General features: G+C 34.6%; 3 protein-coding genes across 9 annotated transcripts; 2 read left to right on the forward strand and 1 right to left on the reverse strand.

Annotated features, from left to right (window-relative positions):
• The first annotated feature begins 1,662 nt into the window (after window positions 1-1,662).
• On the forward strand, window positions 1,663-5,155 carry LOC119074988 (tetraspanin-6-like). 4 transcript variants are annotated; one of them, XM_037181407.1, is made up of 6 exons: window positions 1,685-2,005; window positions 2,072-2,263; window positions 2,332-2,502; window positions 2,565-2,771; window positions 2,829-2,994; window positions 3,216-3,412. In XM_037181407.1, exons 1-5 carry the CDS (start codon window positions 1,919-1,921, stop codon window positions 2,988-2,990), a joined length of 819 nt encoding a protein of 272 aa, XP_037037302.1. In that variant the 5' UTR covers window positions 1,685-1,918; the 3' UTR covers window positions 2,991-2,994; window positions 3,216-3,412. The 4 variants fall into 4 exon arrangements, with proteins under 4 accessions (XP_037037310.1, XP_037037294.1, XP_037037302.1 ...); XM_037181392.1 differs by lacking the exon at window positions 3,216-3,412 and adding an exon at window positions 5,133-5,155 and having other exon boundaries at window positions 1,692-2,005; XM_037181415.1 differs by lacking the exons at window positions 2,829-2,994; window positions 3,216-3,412 and adding an exon at window positions 4,991-5,123 and having other exon boundaries at window positions 1,663-2,005.
• Window positions 5,156-5,257: 102 nt separating this feature from the next.
• Window positions 5,258-8,709, reverse strand: LOC119074973 (trafficking protein particle complex subunit 3-like). Of its 2 annotated transcripts, XM_037181383.1 has the most exons (3): window positions 8,508-8,702; window positions 5,488-5,898; window positions 5,258-5,426 (listed from the first exon to the last, which is right to left on the reverse strand). In XM_037181383.1, the coding sequence occupies exons 1-3, from the start codon at window positions 8,544-8,546 to the stop codon at window positions 5,340-5,342; spliced, it is 537 nt and encodes a 178-aa protein (XP_037037278.1). In that variant the 5' UTR covers window positions 8,547-8,702; the 3' UTR covers window positions 5,258-5,339. The 2 variants fall into 2 exon arrangements, with proteins under 2 accessions (XP_037037278.1, XP_037037271.1); XM_037181376.1 differs by lacking the exons at window positions 5,258-5,426; window positions 5,488-5,898 and adding an exon at window positions 6,718-8,324 and having other exon boundaries at window positions 8,508-8,709.
• A 1,824-nt stretch (window positions 8,710-10,533) lies between these two features.
• LOC119075016 (SH3 domain-binding glutamic acid-rich protein homolog) lies at window positions 10,534-17,479 on the forward strand. Of its 3 annotated transcripts, XM_037181427.1 has the most exons (6): window positions 10,534-10,771; window positions 12,435-12,611; window positions 12,707-12,904; window positions 15,347-15,940; window positions 16,454-16,918; window positions 17,161-17,479. In XM_037181427.1, exons 1-6 carry the CDS (start codon window positions 10,727-10,729, stop codon window positions 17,248-17,250), a joined length of 1,569 nt encoding a protein of 522 aa, XP_037037322.1. In that variant the 5' UTR covers window positions 10,534-10,726; the 3' UTR covers window positions 17,251-17,479. The 3 variants fall into 3 exon arrangements, with proteins under 3 accessions (XP_037037322.1, XP_037037330.1, XP_037037333.1); XM_037181435.1 differs by lacking the exon at window positions 15,347-15,940 and having other exon boundaries at window positions 10,541-10,771; XM_037181438.1 differs by lacking the exons at window positions 15,347-15,940; window positions 16,454-16,918 and having other exon boundaries at window positions 10,552-10,771.
• The last annotated feature ends 1,145 nt before the right edge of the window (window positions 17,480-18,624 follow it).

Consider the following 18,624-nt stretch of genomic DNA (forward strand, 5'->3'; position numbering starts at 1 on the left):
GTCACAGACGGCAAACGGCAGACGGCGTCTGCAACGGGTTAATACCGGTAATCGTTTCAAAACCAAACTGCAATCAGATGTTCTGTGACAAACAAATTTTAGATTCTGAAGACGATTCCAAAACCCGAGAAACGTAATACCGAAAATCCGACTTTATTAAAATATATTTTCTGGTGATAGTTCCGTTTTTTATAAATATCTGTAATTATCGTCGTATAGGACCTAGAGACATTGTTTTCTTCCATGACTCTCCCGTGACTCTCGACTTGTTTTCTTGCAAACATCAAGAAGGAATACATTTTTGATGTAAAAGAGCTATTTTTTAGACTAATGGCTAGTTAAAGTACTAATTTATTATAATCGTAAACCATATAGGAATAAAATTAAATCCAAAATGAAAGATTTTGACGAACCCACAGCCCGGAAAGTTCTCATCCGTGAATCAAAATTTTTCATTTCAGATTTAATTTCATTCATATACGATTTACGATAATAAAAGAGCTATGCCGGACCTTCAAAAAATCTATGATTTTGCCCACAAATGACTTTTATCTTTATGAAAAAGGCAGTTATATCAGATGTTTGAGGGGATAATATTGACAAAATCTACCATAGCCCTCCTCACGTTATAAAAATCTAATTCAGAACTTCCGGAGGAATATAGTAGTGTAGATTTCGTATCTCTATCTTCTACTGAACAACGCTCTAGAATGGGACTCAGAATCCACTTTTTGACAATTATGATGTTCTATAGAGTATTGTTTTTAGAGAAGTTAATTCCTCTGGAAGTTCTGAAACAGGTTTTTTTTTTACGTGAGCAGGAATGGCTTATGTAAGTATAACAGAATAGAAACAAACAAAAAATAGATTTATAAAGATGTGGACCACCCAAATAGACCTTAGACAGGAATGAGATTATCTCTCACATTCATTTCATCCTTATTACAAGGAAAAAATTAGCGCTGTAAATTTTTAAGTTCAATAAATATGACATGGTTCATAGAAAAGACCGACATGTATTAAGGATTTAACACATTGAAATTAATTGCGGCTTGCCAACTTTCGGTACCCTAGACTTTACTTAAATAGTCGATGAATGCCTCCAAATAAATTTATAAAAATCCAAAACTGAATTCTAGATTTTTAGACATTTATTTGGAGGCATTCCACGACTATTTAAGTAAAGTCCAGGGCGCTGAAAGTTGACAAGCCGCAATTACTTTCGATGTTGTTCTTAATATGCGGAACGTAACTTTTAACTTGCAGATGACAAACATACAGTCCAGTCTCTTGTGTCAATCTGCTCGTTTGACGTTTTTCGAGCTTTTCCGTTATCATATGATTGGTAATGAAAAGTTGTGGAACAAATTCTTTGTTTTGTATCGAATTTTCTTTTTCGATAATCGACTTTTTTGGTACATTTTTGTCGGGAAGATTTTTTTTTCTGACACAAGGACTTGGACTAATATCATAAACACAAAAATCGAATCTTCTTTTCGCCTCATATTTTTAGAAGATCGACCAGAAATCTTTTACTTCATTAGTTTTAACATACATTTTCAAACTTCATTGCAATTGTCATAATTTGTCTTGAAAAAAATAAAATGTTTAAGAATTTAGCTATTTTGGCCGTTTGTGAACGTCAGCAGAAAAATTGTGTTCGAAATGAACAACACTGAGCTCAACATTGTTATGAATCAGAATGTTTTTAAATCAAAAAAGAAAGTTTGTGTCTAGTTAAATACACCTGAAGATAAGATTTCAGAGATAAGATAAAAAGGAACATTTTTGTGCATGGAAAATCGGTTATAGACAAAACAAAGTTATTTGCGACTAATTTTACACGAAAGTTGTCTAAACTAAAGTTTTCTACGACCTTTTCAACGAATTTACTTATTCATCTGCTGAATTTCCAAAAATGGATACTGGAACGAAACCCCCTACTAGATTTGTTAGTGTGAAGTGTTTCAGATATTCGCTCGATGCTATTAATGTACTTCAGGTGGTAAGTCACATACACGCAGATCAATATCTTTTCGTACACCCAACCCACGATATTCTTCTCAAACAGGTCATTGCGTGCCTAACAATAATTGGTGCAATTTCCATAAAAGCCCTGTTCCGCGAATATCACTTTACGTCATGGTACTCGGCACTGCATAGCTTACCAAACTTATGGATTGCGATAGGTTCTTTTCTAATAATCTTCTCCGTTTTCGGTGTATTTGCAACGATTAAGAACAGCTGCAAGCTGATTAATTTGGTACGTTTAGAACAAAACTGAAAGCAGGCCTCTGGCTTTAGACCTAATTACTAATATGAAGCGTTTAGTACGCAGTGTCTATCATAATTGTTTTCATCTTGCAAATGGCAGCAGCGATAACAGGATTCACATTGCTTCCGCAAGCCGGAAGAATAGTACGAGGCTCACTTAACTCGATGATGGAAGGATATGAGTACAGTTTTAGGTACAGAACCACTATGGATTGGATTCAAGAGAGCGTATGTAGATCAACTGGTCCACCCTGCGCAATAATGTGAAATAATTTCTCTTCTTCAATTAGTTTGAATGTTGTGGAAACAGCAGCCCATCTGACTGGGATACGATATTAACCAGTCCACCGCATTCGTGCTGTCCATTTAACAGCGACTTTGATCATTGTGACCGTTATCGTTCCCATGATCGAGGTTGTCATTCATTTTTATACGACATGGTATTCCGGTGCATACTGATCATTGCATCATCGGCATTAGTTGTTGGACTTTTGCAGGTTTTATTCGTTAGAATTGAGATCGGATAAATTTTGAAAGGAATTTCTGTTTTGAAGATTTGGGGCATCATGTGCGCATTTATGTTGGCTTCGAGAGTGCGACAAGAGAAAACTGAACGTGATGTTCAGAAATGGACTGCTGGCTTAGTGGTGAATAAACAAGGAGGATTGGAGACGAAAATATTGGAGGAAAAACATGGAGACATTAACTATATCTAATTAGGTTAGAATTCTTGTATTTTGGTCTATGAATTGGAAATATCTTATATTTATCTGCAGAAGTACACTCGGATTACGTTTCTGTACAGAACACACACTCGCTTCGCTCGTTCGTGTTATGTACTTCTTACACTCCTGCAGATACATATATATATATATTAAACAAGCAAAAAGCTAAAAAAATGTTATAATAACAGATAAAACTGAAGAATTTTTTAAATTTAGCGTACTAAAGGTTCACCAATTCAACAATTTAGCATAGCTCTACCTAAACCTAACAAACTAGAGCCGAGTAGAGATTGTATTTGTAGTGTATGAAGACTGTTTAAGCAGAAGTAGCTGCCTGCGAACTGCGAACGACTCTAGAAACGTACTATGTTCAAAATGAACAACATTAAACTCAACGTTGTTATGAATCAGAATGGTTTTTTTAATACAAATGAAAGAGTGTGTCTAATTAAATACATCAGACAAGATAAGATTCCGGTGTAGAGATGTGCAGATCCCCTACTTTTCAGGCAATCCGACATTTAACTTCGAACCAGACTGTATTCTTTAATGGTTGACTCCCTAATAAAATCAAGGTCAAACTGAATTGGCAATTCGAAGTAAAAAATTACAAAAACGTGAGGGTATGATGATGTGGAACAGTAGGGACAGTAGTGATCGCCTTACTTTCGTGGCAAAAGTGAAAGATAAACTTTCAGGGCGTTCGTAACTTTAAGAATTTGTAACTTGACAGTTCTTACGGGAATACACAAAAATGTCAAGTTACGAATATTTGGAGTTACGAGCGCATGAGAATCAGCATTTCAGCATTTATCGACGAAAAAACCGATGAACTCTGGAACTGTAACAAATTGTTATGTTACGGATCGGTAGTGATTTCGATATTTGCAAGTCGAAAAATGACCGGTTTTGAAAATTAGCCTACGGATCGGGATCGGGTCTAGCGCGCGTTAAAAAAGGCAGGTCAGCATATCTCTATTCCGGAGATAAGATAAAAAGAAACATTTATTGTATTATTGTGGGTGGAAAATTGGCTAATCAATTGAATATATTTGGGAATATTTTTGCACAAAATTAGGGGAAAAAGTTATCAAAACTAAAGTTTTCTACGATCTGCTCTATTCATCTGCTGAATTTACAAAAATGGATGATAATTCGAAGTATTTCGGATATGTGCTCGATGTTCTTAATACACTCCATGTGGTGAGTAACCTACGCATAGATCATTTATTTTTGTATACCCCTGATATTCTTCTCGAACAGGTACTTGCATGCGTAACAATATTTGGTGCAATTTCCTTAAAAGTCCTTTTTTGTGATACTTGGTGGTACTCGGCACCTCGAATCTTACCAAACGTGTGGATTGCGATAGGTTGTTTTCTGATAATTGTCTCAGTTTTCGGTTTATTTGCAACGATTAAAAACAGGAAAGTGCTGATTATTTTGGTATGTTTAGAACCAAACTGAAAGTTGGCCTATCTCTTTCGATAAAACTACTAAAATGAATCGTTTAGTACGCAGTATCTATCATCTTGCAAATAGCAGCAGCGATAACAGGATTCACATTGCTCCCGCAAACTGGGACAATTTTACGAGACTCACTTAATTCGATGATGAAAGGCCAAGAATACGAACGCAGACACACTATTTACTGGATTCAAGAGACCGTATACTGATCAACTAGTGGACCGTGTCCAATAACATGAAACATGGAATAATTTCTCTTTTTCAATTAGTACGAATGCTGTGGAAATAATGACCCATCTGATTGGAACTTGCTATTAACTACTCGACCAGACTCGTGCTGTTCATCTAAAAAAGAATATTATTATTGTGATTACCATGAACGAGGGTGCCATTCGCTTTTATACGACATTGTTTTACGATGCATACTGACCATTGCGTTATCTGCATTAGTTGTTGGACTTTTGCAGGTATTCTTCGTTAGAATTGAGATTGGATAAGTTTTGAAAGAATTTTCTCTTTTTAAGATTTGGGGCATAATGTGCTTACTTGGGCTTCTTGAGAGCGATAAGAGGAAACTGACCTGGATGTCCAGAAATAGACGGCTGGCTCATTAGTGGACAAAAGAGGAGGATTGGAGATGAAAATAAACTAGAGACTAAAATGAACATTAACTACATCTAATTAGGTTATAATCCTTGTACTTTGGTCATTGCGATGGCAATGAAATTTTCGCGTATATCATGAAAATAGTGAAAATTCAACGAACTCACAATGAAAATGTGTGATCTGTGTTAGGGAAATTAAAACTTTATTTTAATTTATGTGGAATTCCATCGAAGTGAGTGTTACTCTCAATAAATATCATAATTTTTACTAATCTTCTCCGGCCGGTGTTGCATCTTGCAGACGACGAATAAATTTGACTCGAATCTCAGTAGACGCATCACCTTTCAGTTGATCCTGTAAAGTGATGCGGTTAAAATTAGCTGAACCAAAATTTTCTTTCACTTTTCACACTAACCTGCACAAACTGACATTGAACTTCCAACTGTACCATCTCCAAAGCCCCTCGAATGCATCCGCACAATATGCCACAATATCGCAAATTCGACACATCCGCCGGCAATTCCACAAATTCCGTCAATGGATTGACATCGAAAATCAACGAAAATTCGTCGGTGGCTGCAGCCCAGTTCGATATGGTTGGCTGAACGTTCAAGTACATTTTAAAGGCTTGCTGAATTTTGTCGGCCGTTTCGCGCATATCCAAACAGCGGCCGGAATTCGTGCGTGACAGGAAATCCTCGATCAGACGAACGCCCATATTGTAACCGATTCGTTCCAGTTGTTTGTTCACCTCTTCCAAATTTTCAAAGTCGCGTAGCATTTGTGAGACTAGTGCGCCGTACGTTAATGTTAACAGTTCGGAATTCTGGAAAGTTAGAAAATGGAAAATCCTTTGTTGATTGGCGGGAAATGATTTTTTTTGGTTCAGTCTGGTTAAAGAAAGAGTTTTCGTTTTAGAAATTTTTCATTTTTATTTTCTAATAATAAATTTTGTAATTGAAATTTGTACAAATCATGATATTGTTGTTGCTGAATGAGAAGTTTATTTTTATCGTATAGCTAATACCGCAAAAAAAAGCCAGAACAATTTCTTCCATTCATCAGTTCACGTTTTCACATTATGCTTCGATCAGAGATTGAATTTACTCAGTTTGATACAAATACCTTTCACTTGTCAAATAGATATTAATCCTCTAATTGGATTTATCAGTGGGCGTTTGGGCAAAAATCTTTAAAAATTATAGCATTTGAACGGATGTTATCGAAAGCAACGACAATAGTAGAGATGAGGTTCGGTTAGAGTTACTTTGTTCAGCAAAATATATGTTAAGACCGCTGAACTAGCAGATTTTGTATAAACGATGAAACAATTGAAGTAGTAGATTCAGCGTTGCGTTATATACTTTACTATACTATACGTTTACAGAAGAAATTCAAACCACATTTTTCATCGCTCATGGGCGAAAGACTGAGAGCTTAGCACCTAGCTAGTCCCGTGGGTATATTAATAAATATTCGAAAAAACATGGTAATCTATTCACTGACCTTGCGAACGTTGAGCTAAGCTTTAAGGTAGAAAGTTTTCTAGTTCAATAATTTAAATGTTCCCAATAGTCAGCTGTTCCCTATACTCAACATAATAGGACTGCTTCAAAGTTGATTTTCCACCGCAAGAATTTTTTTTTGATAACTCTCTCGATAGAAAATGAAAGGATTTTCAGCCGAAACATTCAAAATTATTCATATGGCTGGCATATTGATCGACAAGCAAAGCGAAGGAGTTTTTTTCATGACCAATTCGATTCTTATGTAAATTAATTGATCTTGACTGACTGATAAATAACAAAAACATTTCGTTTACTAGACTACACACATCGAACATTTTAGAATTATTCGTTGGTCACGTAAAAGTGAATGAGGTAGTCAGTATATTGAAACAGTGTAAACACCATCTGTTTCAAACTAATATAGAATCAATTCAACACTCAACAATTATCCCGTTTTAATACCGTTAAATATGATGAAGGATAACAATTGATCACTACCAATCTTATTTCTGTTCGTTAAGCATTTTATTATGTACACATTGATATTAAAGTCCTAAACGCCAGCTTCATTCCATCAACATCAGACGAAATGTTTGATTACTTTACTCGCAAGATACCACAGATTATTAGTTCGTCCACATAGGAATTCCGTTCGTCACACAATGACACAATTTCAGAAAAAAAAGTAGTCTCGTCCCATGTACACAAAATTTAAAACATTTTCTTCTCCAATTTAATCGGCTGTGCCATTTGTATGTGCTGTAACTGTTGTGGCTGGTGTTGTATCGTCACTTGCTGATGGGTTTGTTGATGGGACATCGGTTGCTGTTGCGAATGCATACCATCTGGACCTTGTCCGGAATGAAAGCGACCACCCTCACCGCGAACTCGATTCATTGCATGTCGGTGACGTGATTCGTGCAGGTACTTTGGTCTCTCTTTTGGTATACGACTTTCTAATTTCGCTCTTGCCTGGCGTCTCTTCAATATGCGTTTGTATTGCTTGGCATTCACGTACAGTGGTTCCTCTTCGGCTTCAACGGTGACGGTTTGATTGGCCGGCGTGAACGAGCCCGTTGTATTCGACGTTGTATTGATTGATTGAGCAACGTTACTATCATTCGTTGTAGTTGTTGTGGTGGTGTTCTGTTGTTGTGTTGACGGAGTCGCCAAAACCATCATCTGCGGTTGACCGTTCGTAGTTTGTAGCTGGGCACCAGTTGTTTGAGCTGGTATTTGTATTAAGTTGCCATTGATATTGATAATTTGTGGTTGGGGTGTACCCAGTGGATCTTGCATCGCCATTGGTTGGTAGAGAAACGTTTGCCCATCGGGTAATTGTACGATTTGTGCCATCGCTTGAGTTTGTGGAGACTGATGCATGATCAACGAACCGGCTGCTGTTTGCAATGATGGTGATACGACCTGTTGCCCTGCGTTCAATTGTTGTGGCATAGATTGTACTAATATCGGTTGTCCGGAACTGCTAGTCAGTTGAACTGTCTGGTTCATTGGTAACATTTGAATTTGCCCCGAATTTGTTACCGATGTTTGAATATTTGATGTGTTTTGGTCCATTTTATTAATAGTATTGCTTGTTGTGCTGTTTTTTTGGGGGTGACTCTACTCAACGGATTTTTTCCGTTTATCTATCGGGATAATTTTTAATAACAAAATTCACTGTGCAATTTTATAGTTGGCGCTATGATGACGGTCAATCCAGGACGGACTGTAATGATGTGCTCTAAAAAATCGAAAGAATTGAAGGCGTTGAGGGTGGTCGCTTTTTCTCAGTATTTTGTGTAAATTTTATTCAGTATATTACTCTAGGTTGTAATCACTTGTACATACAGTAATTTCATTTTTTTAAGAGGGGACAAATAATGCTTAATCGAAAAACCAAACTGCAGTATAACTTGGTACTTACCACTTTCTTAGATTCAAGTCTCGAACTTTGACGGGCCATGATGGATCCTTGTTTAAGATTATAAACTGTATTAGCCCGAAACCAATTAATATGATGCAAATGATGAACAAATGCAGATTATCAAAGATTGCGAATCTTCTAAAAAAATTGTATAGCGCATACAATACAATGACTCTGACAGCAATTTAAAAAATGGCTTCTGGCCACATACTTTTTTGAGGGTTTACAAATTTAAGTTTTTGTTTTTAAAGAAAATCTTCAATTGAGGAAATTCGTTCCCAATATCGGAACGAATCTAGCAAAGTGTGTGTTCATTTCTTAGAATTTGTCCAGTTTTTTTTTTAAGAATTTTTATTTCGGCAAGTAACTATAAACACGAAATTTTACTGACCGAACGAACACTATCAGTGTTCAGTTCATATAAATATTGATGAGGTTATGTCTCTAGGTATTAAATTTGACAGAAATTTGACAATTCGTGCGAACTTGGAACAACCTAGATGATATAAGAGGGAGATATATAGATTATACGAGTTGAAATTATCAGTTTAACAACATGATTATTGAAAACTACAACGTATTTAAGATACAAAACTAATTTTCAAAAACAATACTCATGTTACGATTAACGACTTTAACGACGATTTTCTTCGTTAAACCATACTCGACTAAGTTCAAGGTGGATGTGATTTGGGTGTGAAATTGAGTGGGAAATGCTTTTTTCAAAGATTTTCTTTTTGTAAAATCTTTTCAATTTGGCAATATTTTGGAAATGCCCAATGTACCAGTTTCCTATTTTTTGTATTTCTGCTGATATTTGACAAAAAATCGCGAAAAAATCGATTATTCCCTTCCTTAATAAGGAATCCTTATTATACCTAGAGAGGAAATTTGTACGACGAAATGTGATCCCAACATCAGTTTGTATAAGATACACATTTCGTATAATTTTACACCAATATATGTATGCGTTGACGCTTTTTCGCTTTTGATAGTTCAATTTTCTGTGGCGCCAACTAGGTTTCTGAAACTTTATATGATGATTTCAAAAATAAAATCTAAAAATAAAATTAAGGTTTGTTTGCGATTGTTGCGTAACTGATAATGTATATTGAGCAGACTAAAACGTGCTACTCAAATTTTAAAGAAAATGTAAGTGTATTACAGTGAAAGAAGAAGATTAAGATTGATGTAAAGTAGGGAACTACGATGTAAAGGGTTTTTTTAATAGCAGTTTGCTAAATAAACGAAATTATTATTATTATTTTTGCATTTTTTGCTTTCCACCGAATTTCTAATAATAAGTCAAGATAAAGTAGAAAGAAGAAGTTGCCATGTTTTTATGTTACAAAAATAATACACCCAGCTCAGAATATTTAGAAACATTCATGCGACTCTCTGTTTTTCTTAGTTCCACATGTTCATAACGTTTCATATGTTAGTGTTATTTGGTTTATACTCGGATTTACCGCTTATACACGCACACGTAGAGTGAGACAACTAGCGTAATGTACACAGAGTGTATGTGTGCAATATATTGATAGAAGTGTGGAACTGTTGGAACTTAAAAAAAACAACCAAACACATGAATTTCTTACTATCTATTCTGCGATTAGTGTATGTAAAGTTCGAGTGTTAATTTATTTTAAAATAATGTTTCCCGAAATAAGCAAAAAAAAATCATTATGTGAAGCAAGGTTCTGAAAGAACAGGTTAAGACGCTTTCGAGTTGATCACGAAGGCGGTGTGATCAAAAATTTCCTGTAGCGCCAATTAGGTTTGGAAAATTTTAAATGACGATTTCAACTTAACAAAAAAAAATTGTTTTCAAGTTGACTTTTGAAACAATATACATGTCTGAATTGTCAAGATTTGTGTTTCACCCGCCTTCGTAAGTGTCTTAACCTGTTCTTTCAGAAACTTGATGTGAAGATGATATGAAACATCTAGAACGTCATCACCAAAAACTTTGCATTGTAAACGTCGAAAGAGTGAAGTACGCGCTGTAAAATTGAAAGAGGCGTTACCGCTACAACAGTGAACCTATTCTCACTTATCAAGTCAAATCCAAAATAAAAAAAAGAACTTTAAGGAAAAGTGTCATAAAGGCAGCAGAAATCGTTTTACTAAAATTTGTGCATAAATTCATTGAAAAAGAAGTTGTTATCTGAAGTGCATTTTATAGTTTAGCTAGAGTAAAACATACAAATCGAGTCAAAATGGTTGTAAAAGTATATATAAGCGGAATGTCCGGAAACAAAGAGGTGATTTTTTTTTGGTCGAACACTGCCCAGCAATTTTACATTATTTTATTGAAACAGTTTGCATAATAGCAAAAGCCGTATGATTTTTCACGAAAACTCTAATTTATCGGTATTCATTTTAGTGAATCGTTTTAGTGACGGTATTTGGGTGTAATTGATCCCTTTAAACACTTGTTTTTACCATTATTCCGATAAGATAAAAAAATTTCTCCTTGACATTTCCGCATCGTTCACCGAACCGATGATTGCAACCTTTTTTTTCTTATTAGAAACTACCAAATATGGTCAAAAACAAGTGTTTTCATTTATTAGAAGGTTGTTTTTGTTATTGTCGCAGTGATTTCTCTTCCTTAGTCGAAATTTAATTTTATTCGCAGTGAACTATTGAAAATCCGTCTCCCTTTCTGCGATTTATTAATAGGAAATCGGCTCATAAACAAAACATATTTTAAGAATTCTTTGACAACAAAGCTGATTATTAATTTGATTTGCTTTATGTCGATTGCAAGAGATGGTTTCTTAAGGTCCTCGAAAGAGTCCACCTGAATGACAATTCCACGCAACTATACCCGAAAGACGAGTAATAACATCCCTTTAACATTCCATTTTACTTCTACCTAGTCCGTCTCGCTAAAGTGTTTCGTAAAGGAATAAATAATAATCGCTGCGATTCGATCTTGTTTTCCGTTTCTCGTTAATTGATTCGAAAATATTTCAATATAAAGAGAGTGATGCGCATCGTCAGATATAACTTTAGATACATACATCACTACAATTACTGCGGTATGTACATGTTAGCAATTCTCGTTGTGGTGGTGTCATTGATCATTCTTAGAACATCATCGCTGCGATGATGATTATTATTGTAGTTTTTTGTTTATATTGTAAACATAGCCAGACTTTCTTTCACATCAGTTCATGTTAAATCACCTGTGGTTTTCTAATTCACATCCTTGACTAAGACTCAAGTATAAACTCCTACACAAATTGAAACAATATTTGCAGGGAAGACAGTTTATGGAAATATTTTAAATTAGAAATTATTAGACTGATTGCATGCAACCCTAGCGCGATGTCATTAGATCTGTTAGTTCTTTTGTTAAAAAAGCGATAGACTCATCAACACTTGTATGTATAAATGTTTCTGAATTGTTACTGCATTTTGACATGCCTAAGATGTCGTTTGTCACTCAAATAATGGTTTGAAACCACTGGTTTGAGTTGACCAATATTGAAGTAAAAACAAAATTCAATTTTCTCAAATTGATAGCTTAATCGATATACTGCCGGAAACATTATTATTTTAAGCTTATCGCGTAAAGCGTCTATCTTCGATCGGTAATTGCCTTGTTTTGTTATGTGGGGGAGTATTGACTCACACACAATTTTTAATGATTCACCGGTTGTTAAGCTTTATCAGTGTCGACGAATTTAATTAAAATCAATTTGAATCATATAGTCTTGCCCGAGCGACAAATTCGCAAAATAAAGATACGTATCGTGGTATCCATTAAAAAAAAATCAGTCCAGTACGTGTCATATTCGTCATCTCTACGATCAGGATGATTTTAAACTTTAATGGGACGGTTCAGGAGCGCTAATATAATTTTACTCGATGGTCTCTTTAAATGCAACGAAACTGACACGTCTAATGAATTTTTAGGTCAAAAAACGACAACAGCGTGTCCTCATGATACTCGACAGCAAAAGCATAAAATATGACATTATCGATATCACCGAGCCGGGCAAAGAGACCGAAAAGGAAATGATGCAAGAAAAATCAACGCACAAAGGTGGAACCGTCAGCGATCCAAATCCCCGTCATGCCTTACCGCCACAAGTAAAAAGAAAAGAAAAAACAATTTTTGCATCTCATTAATCAAAATTCGTAAAAAATGATTTATTCACCTCGATTCGTGTTTGGCATCGTTTCAGCTATTTTATGACGATGAATACTGTGGCGATTACGATGAATTCGATTTGGCCAATGAAATCGACAAATTGGAAGTGTTTTTGAAAATGGCACCCGAAGAAATTGAATCTGTATCAACTGCCCAGATCGAATTGAGTACTGCGAAGAAGGAGAATGGCGACGCGGACGAGAATAAAGAAAACGATTCTGAGAACAAAGAGGTTTGATTTTGATGAATTTTCGTCGATTTTATTATTTTTGGAAGGTTTTGCCCCTTTTATTAACCTTTTTTTAAAAACAAAATGAATGAAAATGAATCTTAAGTATGAACATTCCAAACATTTTCGTATTTTTACATTTTAATTTCGTTTAACTGATAAATCCTTTATTAATGGCTTGAAGCTTATCTAATTATTATTATTATTATGACACCTAATATTGTTTGTCAATTTTGCTTGATTTTTATTTTTCTGTTTAAATAACAAACCGTTGCATTGTGAAACGGTGCAAAGTATTTGTACAATTCAAATCGTAGAGTTGATTATAAAATTCTTGTAGAAAAATAGCCGGTTTTTGTTCTTTTAATTTTAAGTCAATCATTTTCCTTAATAAAAATGCCTTCCGCAGTGACAGTCTTCCGTTTCCTTTTTAACTGCATATTTGTGTACCGATTTAAGTCTTGACTTCCTCCGTTTACTCTTTGAACAATAGAAAAGAGGCGTGGTGTAGCTGAACGGAGGCAAAAAGGAGTGTTTTTTTTTGTAAGTGGAAATCAAGCCTTAGTTAGACGAGAACATGTTTTCTGCCGTTTTTCGAGCAAACATTTCCGATGCAGATGAAAAAGGAAAAACGAAAATCAATTCGTAAATTGACGATTTTGACTGATTTTCAAAGATTTTTTTTGTGCCGGGATTTGATTCTTTATTCGTTTTGGTAATTTTATTTTAAAGCACTTCGTTTCTTAAAACCATCTCCTTCATCGAAGTTAATTACAAAAATAAAACCTTCAAAAACAATGAATGTTCTCGTCTAATTATTTATTCAAATCGGTTACTGACAATTAATTAACTTACTCTGATAAAAAGCTATGCTAACACACCATAAATAACATTCCTTTCATTGTGAAACAATTATTTTCAACCACCTGATCGATGCAATAAATTCAGTGTGCGATTTTATGTGTAAACATTCATTCACACAGTAATTTTGAATTAAATTGATTGGATTCATTCGATTTTTTTAAAATGATATTCCACCTTATATACGCACTGTAGTATACACGTATGTAATCTAAAAGTGAACGGCTATGAAAAAAAGTAGAAAATTTCGTATCAATTATAAAGCAAATTATCTTTTCGATTTCGAGTGATGTGATTTGATTTGTCAGAATACGGTGGTCACATTTATTCCATCACTTCTTAATCTATCACATTGTCGCTTGTGAAAATCAGAAGTTTCAGCATCGGATCTATTACTTCATTTGATCCAAGTATTTTTACAAAATATTGATTTCAAATTCAAATCTTTTACTTCAATTTGTTTTTACCTGACTTTTGCTGAATTCGTTAGCGATAACAGATGATAGTTGTTCGTAACAGGCTAAGAGGTATTACATGTAGATATTTACATTCCACTTAATTTTAAAAAAATGATTTTTAATAAGCTTAAGTCAAGAAATATTGAAGAGCCAAGAATATATCCGAATCAAATGATCTCAAACATTTTGAAAAAAATACTGAGGTAGTCCAATAATTTCTAAACAAAAATCATTCACTGAACTATGACTTGTCCTTTGTCGTAAGGAATATTCGTCAAGCTAAATTGTGTAATTCCAAGATACCCACCAGTATTCCTAACGCATTAACATAGTGAATTTATCTCCATCAGAGCGGGAAAATAATTGTTGAATTAAATTTTTCAGTTAACATTGTTATTGCCTTAGACGAATTTTAGTGCTTAGATTTTTATGGGAGGATTAGTATAAGAACTGATGTATGATCACTGTTCATTGAACAGTCTCTATACGATGCATGCTAAAAGACTTTTGATTTTTAAGCTGAAAACTTTCTAGCATCTTAACATTCTTATTTCTACTTAACATTAATCGAATTTATTATTTGTAAATGGAGTCCATATTTAACATTTTATACGAAAGTGTGCAGTCTAAGCGTTCCAAAGACGTTTAGTTTGCATTCAAGTCACTTCATGGACGGATGATAGAATTGTAATGCAAAATTTCGATTGAAATCAAAAGTTAAATTTGTTTTAGAGATTTTTATATAGCCAAAAACATTAAGAGCACTGAAAATTGAATTTGATGAATTTTTCTAAAATTAAAAATCCATTCAGAAGGAACCCATACATTTCACACCCTTTATATTATGAAATTGAAATTTTACATCAATTTAGCATTATTAATGGAATAGAAAATATATTTATTAAAAAGAAGAAAATTTTTGTTCGTTGTTTGTTTTCTGCTGTTAACCAATTTGGCGTATTTGCTTCCAGACTTTACCAAACCACTTTGTTGTAAATAATCTATTGAAACTGTTTATATTCTCATTCCATATATCAAAAATGACACACAACACAAACACATGTACATTTACACGACAATTTAACAAACAATTGTAAAAATGAAAAACGACACAAACCATTGATAGAACGAAGACGAAAATGGGGAGAAAAAGGAGGATAATAGCGAAGAGAACAAAGAAGACGATGGCGAGGAGAAAAAGGAGGAGGATGGCGAGGAGAAAAAGGAGGAGGATGGCGAGGAGAAAAAGGAGGAGGATGGTGAGGAGAAAAAAGAAGAGGATGGCGAAGAAAAGAAAGAAGACGACGCTGGAGAAAAGACAGACGAAACAGATGGCGAAAAAACAGAAAAGAGTGAAGAGGACAAAGGTGAAACGAATGAAAATGGGGAAAAAGTTAATGGCGAAGCTGATTCAAAGGATGATGAAACTAAAGATGAGTCAGGTGATGCTAATGGTGATGCGACTACCAAGGATGCGACTACCAGCGAAGGATCAACCGAAATCAAAGAGAAAACTGAAACAAATGAGGACGAAAGTAGTGCAGAAAAAACAACAGAAAAGGCCGAGAATGAAACCAAATCGACTGATGACGATGCAGCTGATAAAGTGGGAAATGATGACTCGGAACAAAACACTGACGAAAACACACCGACCGGCGATGAACAAAAAACTGAATCGAATACAGCTACAGACACACCTAAAGAAAACACAGAAACGGAGGTGCGATTAATCAGTTTTGAGTGCCTTGTGTATTGAGCATGAGCCTAACCTCGTTGTAAATTTTGTAAAAATGCGTTTACTAACCCAAGATGAATAATTTTGATAAAACTAAGTTACGAATTTCAAGTTAGGATCAATCGTCATGATGAAATCATTCCATGTGGAATAGACTTTAACGAATCTAAAAGTCAATTGCCCGATGTACTTCTTATATCTGAATCCTCAACAGAACTTCTACAATGCCTTCAAGCAAACAATACATTTAATCGCTAGCAACTCGTTGGAGAAAATCTTTTTTTTCTCAGAGGCACTGTTCCCATTTGACCAATAACCATACAGTTGTAATATCCTGGTTTCAGCTAGATAATTGGTTTGATCTCTTTAATTTATAAAAAAAAAATCGGCGCTTACGCTTCTTGATTTTTCAAAGAATGATTTGCACTCACATTCCTTTCAACCAGCACATTTAAAATATTCCTTTTCTCCCTTTTCTATTGACAAAAAATATTTAAGGACGTGGACGATATTTGGGGTAATGAAGATGACGAAGGTACAAAAACAAAAAAACCTGTTGAAGATGCCGTAGAAGAAACAAACGATGCATCCAAACAAGAGTCCACCGAAGAATCTAAAGATGAACCCAATGACGAATCCAAAGACGACGTAGACGATGTTTGGGGAAACGATGATGACAATGAGGAAACGAAAAAGCCTGCCAATAGTGATGAACTGGTTGTGGAAAAGTCCGTTGACGATGATGTGCCTGCTGATGATGATAATAAAGACGATGACAGCCAACCCGAACAACCTGAATCCAAAGAGACTGAAAGCAATGAAAACGCAGAAAAAAATGAGGACGATGCAAAAAGTGAAGGAGACAGTGAAAATGAAGATGACGAAAAATCGTCACATTCTGATAAGGCTCCTTCACACAAGGACGACGATGATGGACAAGAATCTGAGGAATCTGACGATGAGGTTTGAAATTGTGTGTGCTCTAAATTTAGGTACAAAACAGAATTATGCGCAGCGCTTTATTTTGGGGCTTCTTATCTTTCCTTCTAGTTCGTTATGCTTGCATGAATAATATCAATTTCGCATTTAAGTTCTTCGCCATTCCGAATGCAATTAAACGGCTCTCTCTGTCTGTTGTCAAAAATGTATCGAGAGTGTGTTGTAATGAAGATATTGATTGAAAATGGAAATTTTATAAAATGTAGGAAGCTAAATCGACCAATGGACATACTGCTGAAGACACTGCGCTGACTGACTCGGAGAAGTTAATTCAAAGCGAACAAGATGCTGCCTAAATTTCAACATGAAATGACAAACTTCGTTGTATATTCAATACTTTCATTCAACCGGTAATGTAAGCTGATAGCTGAATTTTTTAATGGTTCGGACTTAAGTTTACATTTCTTTCCTTTTTTATCGAAGCAAATTTGTACAAGATAAATGGGTTGTAAGAAAACTGTATCTTCATACTACTCTAAGATATGTTGAATTCTCTTTTTGAAAAATAAAATTTAAGAAATTTAATTTTTACTTTTAATTTTATTAATTTAATTTTCTTTTCTTTTTTACAAAAATAAAATCTAAAATCGAACAAACAAACACACGAAATTCAATCGCTTTTGTATCACAGAATTTTTCTAATCGCTTTGTATAGAATCATTTCACACATTTTGATAACAATTTTTTTTTTCGTTTGATAAAATTCATATTTTTAAAGATTTTGTTTTCCTTTTGTAATTTAAAAATCGACAACGAAACAATAAATTTTTTAAACATTTTTATGGGATTGTTACGTTTAGTAGGACAATGCTATGGCAAGTTTATGAATATATTTGAGGTAAAAAGTAATTAAATTTCGATTTTTGTTTATTATATTTGCCAGTGAACGACAACACAGTTAAGCCCTTTACGTACCCCGATTCAGACCTGGTACATAATATAGCGAAAAGTCAATGCAGGAATATAAGTGATACATACACTCGACAGGAAGATTCTGCCCTGATGCACAGTGCTACAGTTTGGCAGTTTTTTCTTGTATCTTGCGATTGAATTTTTTGAGGTCCACGTTCCATTGTTAATCTAAAATTCAGAGAATGCAACATCAGCAATTACAACAGCACAGAGACTTGCTTTCAGAAATATAGCCAAATCGTAATTGAATCTACGTTAGGTAACCAGCTGCATGAGACATTAATAACAAACATTCGTCTAGGTCTGTATTTCTGCTGTGTGAACCTTAATTGGTATTGTAAGACAGAATCAAAATTTGAAACATGATAAAACTACGTCGCAACTCATAAAAATATTCAATCTCCAAAAACTTCGTTTCAGGACAAAAGACTCTCTGTTACAGCTTCAGTGAAGATTCATATTGTGACGATCATATTAAGTTTGCGATTAAAATCAAATCGATCGAGAAGTCGAAATAGGCAAAATAAATAAGAACGTTAAGAGCTTCCGAGCGTACGCTGAAATTGTAGCCTACATTTCTGCGTTTCGAAATTTTTGATCGCTGATATCTTTTTACGAGAGCCCATTTTAAAAAATGTACGACCACATTTTCGAGTAAAAATATGTCAGCTTTGAATAAAAAATAAAATTGTCTGTGAAAGTTCCATGTGCTTTGAGAAAAGTGTACCTTCGATGCAAATTTGGAGTATTGGTACAGT

The sequence above is a fragment of the Bradysia coprophila genome, chromosome III (genome assembly GCF_014529535.1).
Source record: "Bradysia coprophila strain Holo2 chromosome III, BU_Bcop_v1, whole genome shotgun sequence".
Lineage (NCBI taxonomy): Eukaryota > Metazoa > Arthropoda > Insecta > Diptera > Sciaridae > Bradysia > Bradysia coprophila.